Genomic DNA, 22011 nt, shown 5'->3' with positions numbered 1-22011 from the left:
CTACGTGAAAATCACAATTTGAGATTCCCTTAAGTGAGTACATGTGATACATGTTAATGTTTATGGACAGCAATGGTGCTAATCGAAACCCCAATACGCAGCGATCGAATGATTTTTCTAAAAAAGAAATAATAAAATAAAATGTCGCGGTTATTTTGATTCTTTTTTTTAAAGAGAAGCACTTATAATGATGCCGCAACGTTCCGAATTTTCCTCGCAACCAACGTGCCTCGAAGTGTTGTTTTTCCTTGCGAGCTTTTTAGTTCCACGCGGAACTGGCGTTACATAGTGCGAATAAAGAAAGAGAGAGAGAGAATGTCGTATTTAAGTTGTTAGTTTTTTTTTAATGTTAGTGAGAAAATTAGTGAGGTGTGTTCCCACAGTCTCATTAGCGAAACACGGTACATTGATCCGCGATCGTCATTTCCTCTCCCGTATTCACTAGAGAAAGAGCAAACGAAAAAAATGCAACATTCCAAACATATTCACGCTTCATGGAGAATTCTAAAGACCTCGAGGTACTGCCATGTTCCGTGTGTGCGAGAGTCCCTGACAGAGAAGACGAGGAGCGGCGACGTAACGCCCGTAATGCATCGCCGAATCCGTCTGAAACACCCGCGGAAATAATTAAGCCGGAACTCAGTGCATTTAATTAAAGGAACCGGTTCGTCTTCCTGTCTTCTTCCCTTCCCTGCTCTAGCTCTCAGAGCCAGTTGCAGAAACATTCTCTTTTTTTTTTTTATCGAATTAATAAGCATTGATTCCGTAAATCTTACGAATTTCATAATTTATTTATCATGCCAAGGGAATCGATCGCTTATAAATATATTTTGTAAGTTGCACAGCATCCAAGATACTGTTTTACTCGTAGCAAACGGCTCGCGAGGCATCAATCAATTTGCAGCGTTACTGCAGATTTGTCGTAAAAGGCTGCTTTTTTAATCGCGTTTTGCTAATATCTGCATTTAAGATATCGCCATATTGCTTCCTCCGTTGTCTTAGGCTTATAGAAATGATAAATGCGGCCTGTCAAACTCGTCTGTCACGAGAAACGGAACATGGCATCGGGGTGAGAAACGAAGGTGCCAAAAAGAAACGTATCCCTTGCTACAAGCATTGTGTAGAAAATCGTCACACTCGTCACCATCCGTTGCCTCATGACAATAAGGATTTTATTGTTCTCTGTAAAATACTGTATATATATATATGTAAAATATAACGAAAGAGATTGTGTGTGTTTTGTAGTAGCGAGCTTGACATATAATGAATTTATTTAGGGTAATTAAAAGGCAATATTAATTAAAAAGATCATGTTACATTATAAAAACGCCGCATCCCTATCTTATCGAACTCGCGTCGCAACTCGAGCCACCATTTTTGGAGACGTTGCAATCGCGAAATTATTTTAAGTTCGAGTCGTTCATCATGATTCTGCCGATGATTGATCGATCTGTCAGGCTGTGCGAATCTGGTAGTCTGTCGTGTGTGGTGCATCTGCAGTGTATGTGGGTATACGTATGAGTAATAAGTCTTTATGACTCGCGAGTGCGAACCAGGACGAAGTAAAGGCAGCCAAGCAAGGTGTAAAGTATGTAAACCGATTGCATCTATACATGTATACATAGCTTCGTCGAGTATATAACGAATCGCGCAGTTGCATCGACAGAAAAACGATGCAGTAGCATCGCACACACAATATACATACACATACATACATACGCACAAAAACACATGCACTCACATATACACATAAAAACACATGCACACGTATACATACACTTGGTATGCGTATTACGTGCGCGCGCGCGTGAGGAGTGGTATACATATAAGTTTTTTGTTATTAAGTATCATTGAATTTATTGTAATGATATACTCTTAAGAGTAACGATCACGTAATTATTGCTAGAGAGAGTGTTATTTATTTTTATTTGTTGCGAATTTATCGATTGCCTTCCATTTGAGTAAAATAAATAAATATAAAGTTATTCGCTAAAGTGTTATTTCATTCTTTGCCTTCCCATCCTTCCATCTCGGATTGCAATTCTTGGAAATGTAGAAAATTCTTGGAATTTTAGATAGCGCGATCTCCCTCACTATATTCTCCTGACAGTGTTAATTTTGAAGAATTTTAATTCGAAAGGTTGAATTCTCGAAATTATGAGAGAGATTCTTGGAAATATTAGAAAATTCTTAAAATTTTTATAGTACATCTTTCTTGCGGATTCTTGCGATATTTTATAGATTTTAAAAAATTTAGATATTTGATATTAACATTTCGATATTATCATTCGATTTTTATCTGCTATATCTGTGCATTAAAAGAAACCTCAAAAAATTAATTAATTATATTTTGCAGTAACAGAAACTAATCCTATACTCAAAGAATATATACCTACATTGTAAATGTATAAAAGCTAAATGTTGTAAGAATTAATTCATATCTAGTGCGCCATAGTTACTCTCTCTACGTAGAATTATAATTTGGTTAGTAATTAAATATTTAAAATTTTCTAAAATATTTAAATATAATGATAGTATCTACTTACTAATTTCAAAGGATTTCTGAGAGGGCCCCTCCACCATTCTTACCAATTCTAATCGACGGTCTTCTTTTCTTTGGATTAGAGACTGAAATAAACACCGTTATCGTTACTTTTTTGTAGTAAATTATCAAATTATCGAATGAACGTAATATTTATCATGATACGTACATTTAATATTTAACAATAAATAGAATTTAGTGAAGTTATATCTTGAAGAATTTTGTTATAGAATTTTAAGTAATATGTATATTTTTATATTTACAACATGTTTAAATAATCCACGAATTATAATTTATATATACTTTTTAAAGCAATTTAGTATGGACTCGCACCATATCTATTTTCGACACCGTGATTTTATCGCCAATACGTAGCTACGTAGTTCCCAAATCGAAAATAGATGTACTGGCGCTAGAGTACGGGCAATTTCGACAATCCTAACCTTCCAAGTGTTTTGAAGTTGATATTTAATAGTTAGACCACGTATTTTGTTTTTTTAAATCATTGCATTTAATTCGGGGGTGCCTTGTTTTTATTAATATACATATATACAGAATTCGAGAATTATGTTATATATTGAAAGTGGAAGTCAAAGTGCCAAACATGGAATCTGCCTCACTACATACATGTTGTAGGTTAGAAGTACTAACTTTGTAATCGACAGTAATATTTAAAGTCAAACTTCTTTTATTTAATACGCGATAACTCAGTAACAAAAAAATCTTGGAAATATTTCTGAAAAGAATTTGATAGGAAAAACTTGAAACTCACGTTTGAAAATATCTACAAATCTTTCTTGAGCACTTGACAGGTCCATAAAGAAGAAAATTTTCCATTTGTTCAATTTGCTTTCCATATCGAAAATTATCAAACTTACAGAAACTCTAAAGATATAGTGACCTTCCGAAAATAAAGATTTTAAGTTTTAAAAAATTTCTTTTTTAAATTAATTTATTTTTAACAAAATTACAGCTACGTGAATTTTGTAATTTGTAGTGTTACAGCTTGTTCCAACACTATATATATATATATATACACACATAATATATTAATTTATATATATTTTTTTTAGATGAATTTCTGACAGCATCATTCAAACGTCTACAATTTATAATTGCGATAATGAAACGTAAAACCACAACTAATGAAATGACTGCAAAAAAACATCATTGGTCAGCTAATTTACTTAAATCAATAGAGGATCCTGAATGTAAAATCAGAGAAGATGATAAAATAGTTGTTATCAAAGATAAATATCCTAAAGCACAATTCCACTACTTGGTTTTACCAAAGGAGGATATTCTCAATATATGGCGGGTCAAGAAAGAGCATCAAGATTTGTTAACATATATGCATGATGTTGCATGTGATCTGATAAAAGACGAAACTGATTATGAATTCTTGTAAGTCTTAAAATAGAACAGTATTAATAGTATTAATAGTAATAATAATAATAATAAGTAGTAATTAATTCTATATATTACACATACAACAAAATAAGAATATCGTGTATACTGTCTCACACATATATAAAAGACAAATATATATATATATCTAGTATATAGAAAAAATGTAGCACAGAATTATTTTTATATATTTGAAATTATAAAGGAATATTAATTCTTGAGCAGCATGGGTTATCATGCGATGCCAAGCATGCAGAGGCTGCATCTACATGTAATAAGCACGGATTTTAATAGTCCTTGCCTTAAAACTAAATATCATTGGAACTCTTTTACGACGCCGTTCTTTTTACATTCGCAAGGTTTGTATCATATGTTTATTTATATTATAATCTACATATAAAAGCATATTGAATTTTAGATGTATGCCGTCAGTTGCGCATAGACGGCGAAATAAAAAAGATTCCTCAGCAGTTGTGTACAGATTATCTGAACACAAAATTGAAGTGTCACAAATGCTCGACGCAGCCGAAAAATATGCCAGATTTAAAAAGACATTTGTTAACACACATCGGTAAATGCAAGCCATGAAAAGCGTGCAATGTATAAATATGTAATTTAAAACTTCTATATAATGAAACAACGTATAAATTATCTTTAGAAAATAAATTATTTTTTTTGTATCTTTGCGACTTATTTATAAGCTTGCAACCTTGAAACAGTGTAACGCATAGCAAAAAACATGTATAATATTGCATATATATCTAAAATGACATTTTTATGTTGCATAGAAGAGAGATATATAAATTATGTTTCTTATAATCATAATGTATGTAATGTATCGCATTAAGAAGTTTTTTGGAATATGACAGGAAAGATTAACAAAGACATGTTTATGCGATAGTTCGGAAGATTTATTCGGAATAAATTTGATGTTATTCTTAATACATCTTGGCGCCTATAATATCAATTATATCCTAACTATTTACAAAGTCTTCTCGTAGGTTGCGCAAGTGTATATTGACAGTATTTGTGTGTGTGTGTGTTATGTGTAGAGTGTGTTACATTTAATCTGTATACATTTAGTAATACTGCAATCAATAGTTGAACGTTTCTGCTGCATCGAAACAGTAGGCATCTGAACATCCGCAAGACTTTGCTGTTATTGACTTGCGTTGTTTCGCAGATCGTAAACGATATCGTAACGGTGTAAGAATTTCGATTTAAGTATACGTCTCCTCTGAAAAACTTCTAACCTAATTAAATTAGTTATATCTCTTCTCTTAGTAAACGTAGCGCCTTGGCGTGTCCCCTTACGAAGTCACGTCCAAACCAATTATTTCGCTATGATATAGTTATAGTGAGGGGAAGGTCCGAAACGTACGGACCAAAGGGCGGCAGGAACAGTGCCGGACGAACGAGAGACGTCCGACAATGTTCCTTTTTCAGAAAATCGAAACGTGCCGTTGTACCCCTCAAAGAAAACGCGCGCGCGCGTTCCCATCTGAAAGTTTGCAATGCCTACACAAAATACAGAACCTGCAAAGTTTCCCCGCGATGAAAACGACGCGCGCGATCCGTTCTCCCTATCTCGTATATAGAAAAGAAGGAAAAGACTTCGACGAGATACGAGATCGACGATCGGACTTGTATAGTACGTACTGATTCTCTTTCTCTCTCCCCGGAAAAGAAGCACAACGTCGATGTGTGATATATTTACACAATGCACGGGAATATATTTGTTTCTATATCGAAAAATATATCTTTTTATGTATGACTTCACGCGAGATATATATATATATAAATATGTATATATATAAACCAAAATTCCATGACACACGTGCTTCGTTCACGGTAGACAGATTACGTTGCGAAATCGAGACGCGATTCACCTGAAGCGAAATTCTAAATTAAAAAAATAACATTCTCTCTCTCTCTCCCTCTCTTTCTTTCGCGATCGATTTTCTCACTAGAAAAAAGAAATTGGAGTCTGAGTCGAGACGTTGACGGTGGTTGCTCGCCCGCTTTTCGTTTCCCGTCCGCCCACACCGTACGCGACCCACCAAAAGCGGTCATTTTGAGCAAAGTCACTAGGCAGCGAGGACAATGCCGATCCATAAAGAATCACCATTTTTTCGAACATCGCACGACGCAACGCGCGCCAACCACCGACCGCTCCGATCATCCCCCGAATACCCTGTTTATGTCTGCGTCATGCGCGTGAGAGAGAAAGAGAGACAGAAAAACAAAGAGAGAAAAGTAAAGCTTTTTCGTCAGCGGAATCGCGAACGAGCCGTGCCAAGAATCAACGAGAATTAAACCTAAACGCGATTTTACCCTATAAACATTTATACAGTTTTTTTTCCCCCTAACTACAGACTATTTACATTATATAAATATTTTATATATATATACCGTACAATATATCTATATAAATATTTTCGTATGCTTAGTAATGTACAACTTTATATACACAATTGGACTACGGCTCGATCGCGATATCGTGGGTCGCATCTCGATTTCTTTTTCCTCCCTTATCAATGCGATAGTACGTATTTGCAATAAAGATATATATACCTAAAAACAGCTAAGTCTAACGACAATAGTTGACGTATAATATAGAATATATTTAATATATATATATGTACGCAGTAACGTAGCAACAACGCAGTGGTGATGGTAGTAATAGTAATAGTAGTAATAGCGCTATATTTTCTAATAATATATATAAATATATAGTCGCACGGAGTGGTGTAGCGAGATAGTTAACTAGTCTGTAATCTCTATATACGAACGTCACGGTCCTTGACGCGTGGTATTTAAAAAGAGAAAAAAAAACGAGAATAAATAATTCGAGGCAAGTAACGGTAGAAATAAATTAACGAAGCGCGAGACCATGTTTAATTAAATATCTAATTTATATATATGCGAGGAAAATGAATACTCGTAATACTCGTACGCGTCACCGGTCGCGGGTAATAATAATTTTCGTTCGAACACTACATAAATTATACCATAAATAATAATCGCGCTGATGACGATATAAAAACGAATCGGCGATACGCTCGAGAGCGAATTTTACTATAGCGCCTCTTAAAGCTATCGAAAACGTCTATATTAATCTAGAGTCCCTTTTCACGGGCATGTAAGTCTTTCGCGGGAGGGAAAACGAAATTTCTAGTTTCCTATGCCCCTTTTTTTTCTTCATCGCTACCACTTCGAACGAACATACGGAGGAAGGAAAGTGCGAATACCGATTTTTCCCTTTACTTCGATATTTCCCCAAGTCATCTGATCGCACACTCGAATCCGCGAGGGCCAGACGACGAGAAGCGTAATTAAACGAGCGAAAAACACCGTGGTAGGACAACGATAACTTTCCCTTTTATTCTACTTACGTATCTATTATGTTACAAAGTGCTTTTACGCGGCCTGCTCTTCGTAGAAACGCGTTTATGATATTTACAGAGAATATTTATGAGAAAAGGGAAATTCGAGAATACGAAATATGCGAAGAGAGGGGGGGATGATGATGATGAACAACGTAACGAAAAATACTGTCTGTACACTGCGAAGAGAGCAAAGATCGCCCGGAATGTCGCGAGATTCCGAGGATCCTTTACAGGCGACGTAAAACGGTTTCGTTAAAGCTGTGTAGTGTCTCGTTATCCTCCACGGCGTTTTTCGTTTTCTTTTTTTCCCATTTTTTGGCTAAATTGACGTCTAAGCTCGCGCAGCGACGTTACCGCGCGCGGCTTTTAATTTCACCTAAATACGCATCGTTTTATCCGCGTGTGTGTATGTGTGTGTCTGTGTGTGTGTGTGTGTATGGAATTGGACTATATTTAGGAATAAAGTACTACAATAGCATCGGGCGAAGCGTGTTTTGCGCGACCAAGGGCGCCTCCGGACGGGCGGATTCTTCATTCCTTTGTAGGACACGATTCGGTTTTTTGCTTTTCCCTTTTCTTTTTAATTTTATTCCTCGAAAGCCGATTCGCGTGAAAATTTCTGCTCGTGCATGGAATCCGGATTATGCATATCGCGAGAATTGTAAACATCGAAAACAGGTGCGTGAATTTTATTTTCCTTCTGCCCCTCGGGGCGACCTCGATCTCACGCGAGTTACGTCACACGGCAACAGGCGCTGCGAATTACACAGCCGAAGCCTTGGCTAAAAATTTCTCTAATCCTCCGTCTTTTCTTCGCGCATCGTGCGGTTTTCGCGCGTGGATGATGCGATTTTCTCTAAAGGGTCGTCAATAAATAGCGAACGTAAGTGATAATGAACACCGCGCGACGGTGATTCTCGATGACGGAGGTCGGAATTTTTGCTTAATGAATTTCTGCCTATAAACTGTACAGAGCGCGCACCATTCAGAATGCGCGCGATAAGTCTACTAGTCTACTTTTTACAATGGACTAATACGTGAACAATCGATTCGCCAGTTCTTCTCGTCGAGAACAGATCGACCTTGACGATAACCACTCGCGGACTTTACCACTTATTATGTGTTCTGTCTTTTGGATCTCTCCAGTTTTCATTTTAAGCGGTGGTCATCTCCTGCAGGCCGTAACAATGGACTCGCGTCTCCTCGATTGCTCTGCACCATTCCAGTGCAAATCCCTCGGGATCTTCGAGATAGTATGTCCTGTTTGGCTATAAACAATAGAGATAAAAGTTTAGATATATATTTGATGTGTATATACTTCAAATATCTTTCATTTTTATATATGGAAATTGAATAGAAACGGAGACATCCAAAGATAAGATTTTAATCTCCATCTATCCCTTTGTTAAAAAGATACAAAAGTATCGGATGCTCAATAATTTACTTTAACAATATTCTAAAACACTTACCGTATGGACGAAGAAGATCTTGAAATTCTTTGGCTCGACCCTCAGTTCTGGACTCCAGGGTATCTCACCCTTGAGAACATTATTGAAGGGATCGACGTAGTATAGGTGTGGTCCGGTGGTAAGGAGGAGCATTCTCCGTCTGGCGAACAGGCCCTTCCTCTTATTGACGAAGCCCTGTTTTAATATAAGATTGCCCTCGACGAAAGAGTGCCACTGATTCGTGGTGCGCTGCTTCTCTAGTCGCATCCTGATCTGTTCCGGTGTCAGATTGGCGATGTTAGCGCCACCGTCGGATCTGTTGTTAGTGCACCTCCTCAGTGGCTTGTTCACGCTTCCGATTATCTCGTTGAAGAACGCGTTAACAGCGCGTTGCTCTGCGCCAGTACTGTTGTCATCATCGGAGTCATCGGTATTCATCCAGAGAAGTCTGCCGAGTTGTTTATGGTCCAGACCGGGTTCGAGATTGTCAGGTATCCTGTATTGCGACCTCAACTCTCCTCGTTCCGACGTGCCGGGCAAATATGGATAAATAGGAGGCGGTGTCTGCTCGTGAAGGGTTTCGAAGTCGACGCCCTCGAAGAAGGGATGCGCCCGGATGCTGGGATAACCAGCGCCATGCTCGTCCAGAGCGCCCAATCGTTGCGTCGGTTCCAAAACGAGAAGCTGATTAACGAACGACCTGGCCAACTCGCAGAAACCGTCCGGGATATCATACTCGAGTTTCAGGATCTTCTGGAACATCACGTATTCGCTCCTCGAACGGAAAGGCGGCAGGCCAGCGACCATCTGGTAGACAAGACAGCCCAGGGCCCAGAGATCGGACGCTCTGCTCACGCTATTGTTGATCAGTAGCTCTGGTGACACATACTGAGCGGTACCGACGAAGGAGCCGCTGCGTTCCCTAAAACGCTGTTGCTGTTGAGCGTCCGCGTCCGCGGGCGTCTCTGGATCGTCCTTGAGGATCTTGGCGCAGCCAAAGTCGGTAATGAGCACGTGCATCTTATCATCCAGCAGGATGTTCTCCGGCTTGAGATCTCGGTGAATGATACCGAGCCCGTGCAAATACTCGAGACCGCGTAGGATCTCGGCCGAGTAGAACTTGGTGCATTCGATGTCGAAGGAGCCCACCTTGTTGATGTGAGGCAAGAGCTCGCCGTTCTTAGCGTACGACATGACAAAGTATAGTCTCTCCGCGTCCTGGAAGGTGCAGAACAGTCGCACGAACGAGTGCTTGGCGTCCGCGAGCATGTTCAGCACCTCCTTCTCGCGTTTCACGTACTCGGTCTTCTTCTGCTTGATTATATGACTCTTATCGCACACCTTAATCGCGTACTCCTTGCTGGTGTGGATATCCTTGGCAATGTAAACCTATCGGATTAAAAAATTACAGATTCATTATCTCTTTTCGTATCTCTTATTATAAAATATTTCAATTTACGTTCACATTAAGTTTCTTTTTATTAAATTCATGAAAATAACGAAAGGGAGGAGACTTACGGTGGAGAAGCTTCCTTCGCCGATCACTTTGCCGAAGATGAAATCCTTCGGGGTACGCTTGTGCGTCGGTGGGTTGGTGAGGGACGGGTTCGTGGTCGGTGGAACCCGAGGCGCCAGGGTGCTAGGAGACGCTACCACACCGTTGTTCACGTCGTTCGTCGGTGGAGACATTTTGGACACCGGCCCCTCCACCGTTACTGCCGGCTGTGGCGAAACGGTAAGCGCCTGGTTCGCCACACGCTGCAAGAAGAGACACGACTTATCAGACATACTGTCCGTGATCGTCTGACTATTCTACTACTTTCTTGCGCGATTCGATAACGAATCGTTAAATAAGATCTACAGCCTGTCGCTTCATGTAACTTTCTGCTGATGATAGTGTTATAAATTTGATAAAGTGTCAAGTCAGAAGTCACACGAGACCAAAAATAAACGTCGCTTCGCTTCTAATCGCGGTATTAATCTAAAATTGAGGTAGGTCCAAAATCCTTCGATCGTTTCGTAATTTAATTTTTAAAATGTAACTACAGAGTTCAAGACGTTAAGACGACCGTCGCCCTTCCGCTTGCAAAAATTTGTTCGCGAGGCACTCATTATCCTTTCCGCTCCGGAAGACGCGAGAGACATTCGCGCAGAGGAGGCGGCGGAGGAGGAGGCGCGAACCTCCCGTGTCCGGTACTTAACTCCTCTCATCCGCCAACGGTCGTCCGGTACCAGGAAATCACGTACCGGAAGTGTGACGTCATCGCGACCGACCACGGCACGTGGTCACGTCGTGCGGGTCAGAGGACGATGACGAAGAGAGAGAAAGAGACCTCGTTCACGCACATTCTTGTGCGCCACGCAGAAAAATGGAAACGCATTCACGTGGACATGAGCGGCCCACACGCGCTGGAAGATCAAGGCTATACGCGGCCAAAGTCCAAAGTTTACGGGGTTAATCACGCGCGCTTTCGTAAGTCGCACGCGTGTTCCGTTATTTACATAAATGTTTTGCGGAAGCACATCCTCTTTCGATATGCAAATATATATTTTTAAAAATATACATGTATATATATGAAGCTATATATATATGTGTGTGTGTGTGTGTGTGTGTGTGTGTGTGTGTGTGTGTGTGTGTGTGTGTGTGTGTGTGTGTGTATATATGGAGCAATATTATAGTCGCCAGTTGGACAAGTTGCTGTTTAACATCTGAATACGAAACGGCTTTAATTATGAGAATTCGAAGGATCAAGCGGGTTAGAAGACGAATTTGTATCCGTTAACAAGATCACGATGCAAGATCGAGGGAACAGGAACGACGACTCGAGCCGAGACCAGCAAGAAACGTTTTCCCCGGGCGGATTTCCCTCGTTACAACGGAAGAGATTATTGTTGGCTACCTCTCTATGAGACCTAGTGCGTAATTGCGACCCGTTTGCGAGCAGACGCTTTTTATAATGCACCAAACGACTGGGTGTGTTCTCTCACGCGCGCTCTGGTTCCTCCTATTCACATGACAGACGAAAAAAATCGCAAAGGGATCGGTACTGGAGCGTAAAAGGCATTATAGCGCGATACAGGTTGAGCAACAGATGTTCCATCTGGTACCTGCTCGGTAATCTTACCGGGGGGTTGAAGACGATTAAATACTACGTTTAGAAAGAAGTATGAAATTCAATGGTCGAAGGGTGAAGCCGAAAACCGGCCCCGACGAGAAAATGCCGACAGCTCGAGTATTTCCGCTCCGAGAGGAGAGGATGATCATGATCGCGGGAGTCCCTGCCAGATAAATGTCTCTCTTTCGTGCGGTCCTAATCGTCCCTCGTTTCCGGTTCGAAAGACGATCGAGCTCTTCTTTCCGTTGTCATTATCGTTGCGCTTCCGCTGAAAAACCGCTTTGTGTACGAAAGATCGCAACAGGTTTCCCACCTTTCGCGATCGACGAACACACGCGCGCGATCCTTTATCATATCCTCCTGCCTTTCAAGAGTCTTCATTGACGATTGAAGATATATTGAAGAAAATCTAACCTTCGCGCTTTGAAAACAAGATAGGCGAACACCGCCTCCTATTCACAGAAAAACATATAGTTTCAACTATAAAAATGACAACCATACAACTTTTATGTACAATTAATGTAGTATACATGTGATTTATTCAACTATGTATATATATATATATATATATACACATGAATTCTACATATAAAACTTGTAATTGTCACCTTTATAATAATTACTATCACTGTTTTTTTCTAAACGCAGAACTCTTGAATAAGAATTCTTTGATAAGATTCTTAAATTAATTTATATATAATCTGTTTCACAATGTCTGTTTAATAATATTTAAATTACATCTCAAAAATGAAATTTATTACATTAAAATTTCATTATTTAGTTGCACATGATTTCATAATGAAACTTGTTCGATTCAAAAGCTATCGGCTGTGCGACATGTTAATTAAGGAAAAAAAATCCCATCTCCCGGCTTTCATCGTTATTTTGCAAACATCTGTCGTACGATAAAGCATAAAGGTCCAAACATCAGACACAAACTCATCCATATATATCCTTGATTGTCATTAATCTCCGTGGATATCTTATCGCAACCAAATAATGATTGAATAATTATGTCTACTCTACTGGAAATCATGGCGTGATGGATGATGTAAAGCTGCGACTGGCGACAACATTATGCGTGGTTCGTTGAATTCAGCTTTACGATTATTTGCGACAGATGTTCGACAAGGAGAAACACTCCACGTGCGCGGAATCTTCTTAAGTCGCAACGACGAGATTCGATACGCAATAACAACAATCGCAGACGACTGAGTCGCATGCAGGGAGCGATATAACGAGGCGGGACGGCAATCGGATAATTAATTGTTCGCGAATGGAATTAATCTTGATGTACCGCGGATGTTTTCCCGACTCGGAGCAGAGGAATAATTTTGGCGAGAATTGCATTAAAACCGACGGTGATAAACGCGGGCCGTGCTCGAACGGGGACGGTTCTTTCGCCGTTTTATACACCGGATTTTCTTGCGGCTCCGTCGTAATTTCGAATCGCCGCGTCTCTCCGCCGAGGTAACGCCGCCAATAAAAATAAACCCCCGCCCCCGTAAAAACCTCCACAAAAATCGTAAAATCAGGGTAGACAGACGGGAGGGCGATCCGCGAAAAACACGAGCGAACGTTGTTTGTACGGCCGAATTAAGTTTTATCACTTCATCAGGCAGTCTCGGCTTTTACGATTTTCCGAGCCGCCGTAATGAAGCACTATTTGTTGGGAACGGAACGTCGACAACGAATACCATATTATTCCATTTATTTTATTTTATACATATACTCTCTAAAATATGAGGTAGATATGATGTACAAGAGGAAAAATTTGAAAAAAAAAAAAAAATAATAAATTACAAGAGATAAATACTGTTGTTTAATAAAATTGTGGAGGTAAATATAAAATATAAATATTTTATTTCTCAGAGAAAATTTTCGCTAAAACGAGATTATTTTTAATAGAAAATTCGTAAACAATTAAACAAAAATATATGCCAGAAAACGATAGCAGATAAATATAAAAAATATCTAAAAGTAGCTAAAAACAGAACTCTTACTGATCGAATTCAAACAAACGCGGCGCCAATCGTCTCTTAAAGATATTAATTGATTCCCGTGGCATCAATAACAGAGGGTATAAGAGAGAAATGTTCGGGGGAAGAACAAACCGCCGCGCGAGGAAGCGTTCGATTAGCGGCGGCGAGTGAAAAAACGAAATCTAATAAAAAATATCCGGTCGCGCGCGTGTTGTACAAGTTATAACGGTGTGAGAAAGGGGGAGAGTACGGAAAGGAGGGAGGAGGAGTAAAATGAGCGGACGATAAAAGCGGGCCGGCGGCGAAAAGCTGCAGGTACGGTAAATAGCGGCGAGATAGAAGCGATAAATACGCAACGCCCCAATTTCGTGCCACCCGTCCCGTCTCGTCGTCCATCGATCACACTTTTACCGAAAGAAGAAGGGATACGACGAGAGAGATCGACGGGCAGGGGGCACGATACACTCTGGGACACTCGCTGTACTCAATAGAGAATTAAGATCGATTCAACTTTTTATCCTTTTCTAATTCTTGAAACTAGAAAAAGATGAACAGTAAGTTGAATCGAGATTAAAGTTAATATATACTAGAAACGGGCCACAGGACCACCCTGTTAGTTCAAGATCTATATACTTCATATATACTTCACGATCATTCCGATCCTTCCTCTGCAATCTAGAAAGGGAGAACGAGTACCGAAGTAGGAGAATTGCCAGCTGACCCAGACCGATCACCGAGCCGGGGGGTATAACACGGCGATCTATCGTCTTCGCGGAGGGCGAAAACGCGTCGTTTGCTCCACAGCGGTGGGCCCTTTCCTTTCCTCTCTTTATCTACCTTTTCTCGTTCTTCTTCCCAGGCCGGTTACGAGACGGGCCCCACGGCGTCAACCATCCGTGTCAGGCCGTCGACCTCGTCGAAGAACGTTCGCCCGAGAATCACCGGTCCTACTCGAAGCTCTCTTTCTTACTCTCTCGCACGTCCGCCGCCTCGGACTCACCTTGCCCCGCTAGTTTATTTATTTGCTTATCTATTCCTCGCCCTGCCTCTGCCTTCCACGTACCGACGACGGAGGTATATAACCACCGACACCAGATACCGAACATTTCGCAAACGCGAGACGCCTCGATCCTCGGATATCGAGACGAGGTGGGGAATCTTGCAGAATTAATCGATACGTGGGCAAGTCCGTCGTTGAATGACCTGGGAAAGATTTGCTTAGATCGCAGATAACGAGATTCGCGCGGGGAAGAGCAGAGGAGGATTTCGCTGAAGTATTTGAAAAGCAATCGGTGATATTTGAATTTCGGTCGTGAGGTCCCCAAGAAGAGACGTGGCCCAGGGGTCGGCCTACGGTCCCACAAAAATTGGTGGCTGCTATTTATAGAATGAATTCGCGAGAAGACTGTTGAAGGATTTAGAACCTGGTATCTAAACGAGATACCACTGAGATTCTATATATGAAGAAATCTATAATTGAAGAAATTTAGCTCTTTATTAATTATAGGAATATTTCAGTGATATTAAAAATTGGAAAAATGTTACATTGAAATAATAATTTGGAGAATACGAGAAGAACCTGATCTCTAAAACAAGATAACATTGAGATTCTATAATTGTACAAATCTTTTTAATTATGAGAATACTTTTCGTGCTATTATTGAAAATTCGAACGTTGAAATAATAATTTCGAGAATACGGAGGAGTAGAATCTTCTGAATCCACAAGTTTCGATAATCAGGTCGTTCATAAATGCGAAAGCAGCGCGTGACGAAAATAATGTCCCATTTGAAAATAGCATCGTCGAATCACATAGTACTACCGCCGCTTGCTGCTGCTATTACTACTACTATTCTACTATCGTCCGCCTCGTGAAATCTCGCGATGAAAAAAGTTAAGGACTATTCTCGAAGCGCGTCGATATGCGAATCTATTTCCGGCGACGGGAGTATAAAAGGCGCGTGAGAGAGGAACAGCGGGAGAAAAAAAAGAGTGCGAAAGAGAAAGAGGGAGAGAAAAGACCTCGTAGTCGCAAAATCGACCGCTTTCTGGTGCCTCTTCTCTTCGTATGTACGTGCGCTCGCACGCGAGTATACGCGCGAATATCCGCTACGCGTCCTTAGGAGCTTCGTCGCAGGACGGAATAAACTATCCCGCGCATATCTACTCTCCTCCGTCACTCCCTCTCTCTCCCTCTCTCTCTCTGTTTTTCCTTCTCACTCGCTGAATCATCCTGTACACACCATCACTACCAGCGACATTCCAACGGACATTCTAATTTTAGCCCCGCGCGCGTCTCCTCTCTCTCTTTCTCCCGCGTGCATTCTCTCGTCTTCTCTACTTTCTCTCTCTCTCTCCTCCATCTTATGGCCGTTCCGCGTTCTCTCCCGGTACGCGGGTTTTACCCTTCCCTCCTTTCCCTTTCCCTTCGCGCGGACAGAGGACGAAGGGAGGCGAAGGAGAGTGCGACGCTCTCTCTATATACCCGCCGCCGCCGCCGCCGCCGCCGTCGTTGTCGTCGTCTGCCTCCTTCCTTCTCTCCTCCCGCGTTTCTCGACCTCTCGCTCCGTCTCTTTCTCGCGCGCTCGCGCGCCACTACTCTCGTTTTTGCCGCTCTCGCAGGTAAGGGACTACGCCTATTGGCGCAGGCGGCCAGCACTTTTGCCCGTGAATGAGATGTTTTGCATTCGCAGACGCTGAGAAACATGTCGCGAACGAGCGCGGTTAAATTGGATCACGCGCCGCCGATGCCGACGAATAAAAGCGTTCGTTCGACGAGGAGAGAACGAGAGCGAGTGGAATTGAATAGAATACGGTTTGCCCCCGCGACACAACGTTCTGGTACGGCATAAGCCTTCGTCTCGTCGAAGGCTATAAGACGAAGGTAGACTTAAAAATAAACGTCGATAGAATAAAGTCGAATTATCATAACAAAAAAGAATACGAGTATATATACGCGAAGAGAATACATCTATCCTTGTATTATTCTTCATTCAGAGAAGTTAAATTGATACTCGTTAATTAATCGAGAAAGCAAGAGAAAATATTTGTTAGATTACGCGATAAGTAGATATTTTAAGCGAAAGTACGAAGTGCATAGTGTACGCGATAGAGCGCACGCGAGTGGTGATATAATAGATAATAAAGAGCGGAGGGGGAGAGCTGTTAAAGCCGTCAAGTAAAAATTGGCGATAAGTACAAAGTACAGATCAGCAATATCATCGTTCGTGGAAGGAACGCGATAAATGATGCCGTGCAGCATTGTGTCAAGTGTTTGTATCGACCGTAGCCTTTTTTTTTTATATTTATAACTCAGTGGAGGGAGGTTCGTTCCCTCCGCAAAATGTTATTTGCGAAAATAAAAGATTGGTCAAAGCCCCTCAGGTAACGAAATCATTTGCCAATATACATTTCGTTCCATCGGTTCTTCCTTTAATTAAGGGTCCAGTGAGTGAGAAGGAAACATGTTTCTGTACAATGGGTGAATAGCACTAAAGCGTGAGACTGAATGCTAAAGGTAGGCGAGCTACAGAGTCTCTCCGCTGGATGGAAAAAAAAAAGCCGTTTGTGTACTAGAAAAGTTTCGGAGGTACGATTCTCGACAGAGCAACAGTCGACCTTAAACACATTTCGACTTTGTTGCGATCCGCCTCGGGAGCAGACAATAGTTAGTCTCCGAGGGTGATCTTCCTGTCGGATCGTGGAATGCACACGAACCGCTCGGTGATGTGCATTCCGATCGGTATGGGAAAAGTCAAGAGGTGCGGCAATAACGTTTCTAATACAAGTGTGTATCGTTATTGCCGTGAAGCGTGCATAAGTAGCGCTAAACTGGATATTAACATGGATTAACGAAACTGCGAAATAGTGCGACATGCGATGCCACTCGAGGTAAACAAAATAATACCATAAAACTAAGAAATTGGGGATACATCGATCGATTTTCTAATCGTGATCAACACGCTAATTATACCTCCACTGTTATATATTATGATACAGGGAAGGAATTTGACTGGAGCGATATGTAATCAGAAATAAATACAGAGTACATAACGACGTTGTCAAAAGCTAGTGGCGATAACGTACGGTACCGTTAGTTATGCGAGTATACCCTCAACTGTTTTTCAATTCGCATGCAACTCCCGAGGTAAAGGCTGCAGGAGTTTCCCCGCGTTCCTTGCATCACGACCAAGGCAAAGTTTCGAGAATTATGCGCTACCAGCACACCGGGGCCGGGTGGTTTAATCCGAAGGTGCTACGGGCACGCGTAGATCGTAATTTCGCCCATGTTGGTATTTGCGTTGCGATACATTAGCGGGAGCTATTATCCACCGTGACGCGTTTCACGTAAGGTCTTATTTAGGTTTGCGTCGAGACGAGAATAATTGCCGAATACGTTTCGCCAGTTCGAAATCCAGTAAAGAAATCCTTTCTCAATTTCCTTTCCCCCCCCCCTCTCTATTTTTTATCTCTTTTCTCCTTTTTTTTATTTGCGTCGCGACCGTCACCAAAGATAACGCATCCCGGGACGAAGATCGAGCTCCCGACGCCGCTTCGGTGATCTTTAAAGTGTTTGCTTTCACATGGCATATATCGTATAAACAACCGGTCGCGGACCAAACATGTTTTTCGTGTGTCGGGGGACATCATCGGCGGACGCGCTTATACTGCGACATATCCTCTCCTCGTATGCGGGCGTGACGGAATCTCGCTCGGTCATCCGCAGTTCACGTGTCACGATCGCCAACGACGACCTTACGGCCTCCGTTAGTTTCCATAATCGCTCGCTCTCTTCTCCTTCCTTTTTTTTTATTTTTATTTTCGGCCATGAGAGGATGTCGCCCAACTGATACTCGGTCGCGATATTCTGCTATCGGAATCGTCGAACGCACTGAAAACAAGGACTGTACACGAAAAGATTTTGTTGAAGTACCCAATAAAAATTTAGCTACATACAGATTTGAAAATAATTCTGTTAAATAATAAAAATAATTATGTAGAACGCTCAAACTGCTAGAAATGTCAAAATTTCTTGCACGAGCATTGCTCATCATGCTTGAAATTCCTATGTAATTATTTTGACGTTTCAAAAAATTATTTTCAAATATTTGTATCATTGTTAGATGCTTCAATAAAATCGTTCTTCCATGTATCTAAAAATTTAGCTAAATATATAAACTGAAAATAATTTTGTTCAATCATCAAAATAATTATGTAGAACACTTAAACGTTAATGACAATGCTGCAAAAAGTTACGTTCTAGCAAGTTCCAGTTTAAGTGTTCTGCATAATTATTTTGAAGAGATCCAAACAAAATTATTTTCAAATTTATCTAGCTAAATTTTTAAATATTTCAACAAAACTGATCTTTCCTGGATGAATCCGGCGAAGTTAGAAGCTGCGATCGATTATCGGTATCGGCAGCCAACTCGAGGGCGGCCTGACAAATCTTTCTTTTTTTTTCCCCTTCCGATTTTTCGACATGGAATAATGTTTTGCCAGTCCGCGAATATTATCGCTCATCCGTTCCTCGTTATTTGCTATAATACCGCGGTATGTCCAGCTTACGTCACACGTTGTTTACGACCGCTGCATCGGTTGGAGACCTAATTGACGGGCTTCTAAGTAATTTCACGGAATAACATAAATAACCAGGCGATAACGAACGGAGACGAGATACCCGGCGACGATATCCGGCGAATTCGTTTAAAATTAACTGCGCGCAACGCGCGATCGTAAACAACCATCGAACCGACGTCGAGATTACGCGCTTACGGTTTTTCGAGCCGACAACAACGACGACGACAATGACGACGACGACGACGACAACGGCGGTGGCGGGCGAATTTATTTAAATTTGAGTGAGTGTAAATTATTCATGCTGCGGGGCAGAATAATAACCTCTTCTCTCTCTCTCTCTTGTCCCCCGTTATTTATTTCACCGTTCCCCCTTGTTCCGAAATGGACAAGTTTCGCTCTTCCTCGAATCTCGCATACTTCACGAGCCTCGCCATAATCCGTCGCGTAAACACCGCGGAGACTGTCTACATATTTATTTATCGATCGATCTACATATATATACGGGTGTATCCTCGTTCCGATTGTCGTGATAATTGACATTGTTCGCCAGCGTTGCGAAAGTGGACTTCGCGACGAGGCTGCCTCGTCGAGAGTCAGCGCGATAACTCGCTCTCGGCTGAGCATTGTATAAATGCGTCTACTTCTGATCGCACGTAAGATGTCGCGAGGCTTCCCGCCAATCTTCCAGAAAGCAAAAAGCGAACGCCAGAGTTCAAATGTGCATCACCCGACTCGGTGAAAATTACAAAAGTAAAGTACTATTACTAAAGCGGATCGAATTCACTATGAGCAAATTCACTCGATCATAAGATTTGTTTGCGTTGGTTGAAATCCTAGAAATTTTTTACTTAAAACGAGATAAATGTACTTGGGCGTTGCAAAGTGCAAGCACGCGACATGTAAATGTTTCAGTAAATTTCTTTTTGTAATTCCCACCAAATTGTGATAATTATAAAAATAAAAATTACAAAGCAACTTCACTAAATGTTTACCAATAAAATCATAAACGTTTTAGTAGATTTGTGATTTTGCGATTTTCGCCAAGCCGTATGATAATGCAAAAGCGAGCAAATTCTTTGGCTGTTTACCAATGAAACGATAAATAATCTAGTAAAAATTTGCTCATTTTTATGATTTTCATCAAGTCATGTAATAACACAAAAGCGAGCAAATTCTCTGGGTGTTTACCAATGATACGATAAATACTGTAGCAAAAATTCGTTCATTTTTATGTTTTTCACCAAAGTCGCGTGATGCACAATCAAGCGCTAGATCGTCTAGCACTTAGCTGAAACGTCGGCGTTACAAACAGCCTCGTCATCCTCGTCGCATGCCAACTTATCACGCGCGTTTCTCCCGCGCTATCTGTACGTTCGAGCCAAGTCGGAATATCTATTCTCTCCCGACAGATTTCTACTCGCTCCGGGGGAAACGAGATGAAAATTCCTAAAGTGAGCAAATTCACCAAGTGTTGACCAATAAAATTAAAAACATTCTAGTGAGCTTGCTCGCTTATAATTTTTACCTCGTTTCGAGATACACTATCGATCCCCGGAGCGTCACGGAGAAGCGAAGCTGAGCGAGTTCGCGCGAATCTATCGAGGCACCCTGATTCTTCGATACGCGGTTCACCACCACACACACCGTCCTTCTGTCGAAGACACTCGCACTACCGCGCGGCGATTTAGCGACTACACCATGCCACTGCACGGCCGGATACGCGCGCGAAAATCTATCGCGCGGTCCCTTCGATCCGTAAGGGAGAAAGAGAAGAGAGAGAGAGAAAGGAAGAAATCGAAGAGGGCGACTCGCGATATGCAAGATTCGCCAAAAAGGAAGACGGATCTCTTACCTTGAATAATTTCTTAAGCCTCCGGTAGCCGCGAAGTAATCGCGACACGTACTGCTTGTTGGAATCCAGTTTGATTGATTGAAGCCACAGTTGCGGGAACGAAGTTGAAGGACCGAAACCGAAATGACGGGGGAATTTTTTGTAGAACGGGATGGAAGAACTTTTTTTTCTTATTTTTTTTTTGTTTTGATCGCGGAGATGGATGATTTGACGGATAGGTTGTAATTACTCGAAAAAAGCGGATCTGTGTCGCGGTGTATAAGCTGTTGTTGTTGCTGCTGTTATACGATCTGACTAACTGTTGGTCGTCACGTCGTCGCCGATCACCGACTGCGTTACTCCCGACGACGAGTGTTGTTTCTCGCGGGTCAGTCTCGGATAGTTACACATATATATATATATCGCCGTTACGTGTATATATATATATATGCATGCGCGGGAACCGAAGAACGAAAAACACGTTCGTGGCCGTTGAGAGCCGTTCGCTTACTGAATCCGACGGTTGGCGTGTCCGGGCTGCTAACCCGCGCTTTCTCCCCACCACGAGGGATCGGCCCGAGTTGGCGGCAAGCAGCACTTCTCCGCCAGCAGCTCCCCACTCCGGGAGCCGTCGGCGCCCCACCATCCGACGTGGGGGTCCGCATCCGGGAGCGATGGTGGGGCGCCGCGTGAGGGGTAATGCGCGCTCTCCCCCT

At 41.6% G+C, this 22011-nt stretch overlaps 2 protein-coding genes across 3 annotated transcripts; one reads left to right on the top strand and one right to left on the bottom strand.

Moving 5' to 3' along the window:
* The first annotated feature begins 2998 nt into the window (after nucleotides 1-2998).
* On the top strand, nucleotides 2999-4584 carry Aptx (aprataxin). Of its 2 annotated transcripts, none has more exons than XM_018458461.1 (4): nucleotides 2999-3174; nucleotides 3616-3946; nucleotides 4175-4308; nucleotides 4368-4584. In XM_018458461.1, the coding sequence occupies exons 1-4, from the start codon at nucleotides 3147-3149 to the stop codon at nucleotides 4535-4537; spliced, it is 663 nt and encodes a 220-aa protein (XP_018313963.1). In that variant the 5' UTR covers nucleotides 2999-3146; the 3' UTR covers nucleotides 4538-4584. The 2 variants fall into 2 exon arrangements, with proteins under 2 accessions (XP_018313963.1, XP_018313964.1); XM_018458462.1 differs by having other exon boundaries at nucleotides 2999-3178.
* A 3298-nt stretch (nucleotides 4585-7882) lies between these two features.
* Pdk1 (Phosphoinositide-dependent kinase 1) lies at nucleotides 7883-21529 on the bottom strand. Its single transcript, XM_018458460.1, has 4 exons — nucleotides 21317-21529; nucleotides 10305-10544; nucleotides 8808-10175; nucleotides 7883-8606 (listed from the first exon to the last, which is right to left on the bottom strand). The coding sequence occupies exons 2-4, from the start codon at nucleotides 10473-10475 to the stop codon at nucleotides 8493-8495; spliced, it is 1653 nt and encodes a 550-aa protein (XP_018313962.1). The 5' UTR covers nucleotides 10476-10544; nucleotides 21317-21529; the 3' UTR covers nucleotides 7883-8492.
* Nucleotides 21530-22011: the final 482 nt, after the last annotated feature.

This window comes from Mycetomoellerius zeteki, unplaced genomic scaffold (genome assembly GCF_001594055.1).
Source record: "Mycetomoellerius zeteki isolate Tzet28-1 unplaced genomic scaffold, Tzet1.0 scaffold73, whole genome shotgun sequence".
Classification (NCBI taxonomy): domain Eukaryota; kingdom Metazoa; phylum Arthropoda; class Insecta; order Hymenoptera; family Formicidae; genus Mycetomoellerius; species Mycetomoellerius zeteki.
The sequence above is the reverse complement of the archived record's forward strand: the minus strand, read 5'-3'. Positions and strand labels throughout refer to the sequence as shown.

What these genes read in the sequence shown, in the direction of transcription:
- Aptx (XM_018458461.1), top strand. Translation starts at nt 3,147, where the DNA reads ATGGAATCTGCCTCACTACATACATGTT. An exon ending in GAAACTGATTATGAATTCTT is followed by an intron (nt 3,947 to 4,174) that starts GTAAGTCTTAAA and finishes ATTCTTGAGCAG; the next exon opens with CATGGGTTATCATGCGATGC. An exon ending in GTTCTTTTTACATTCGCAAG is followed by an intron (nt 4,309 to 4,367) that starts GTTTGTATCATA and finishes ATTGAATTTTAG; the next exon opens with ATGTATGCCGTCAGTTGCGC.
- Pdk1 (XM_018458460.1), bottom strand. Translation starts at nt 10,475, where the DNA reads ATGTCTCCACCGACGAACGACGTGAACAACGGTGTGGTAGCGTCTCCT. An exon ending in GCGAAGGAAGCTTCTCCACC is followed by an intron (nt 10,176 to 10,304) that starts GTAAGTCTCCTC and finishes TTAATCCGATAG; the next exon opens with GTTTACATTGCCAAGGATAT. An exon ending in AGATCTTCTTCGTCCATACG is followed by an intron (nt 8,607 to 8,807) that starts GTAAGTGTTTTA and finishes TATTGTTTATAG; the next exon opens with CCAAACAGGACATACTATCT.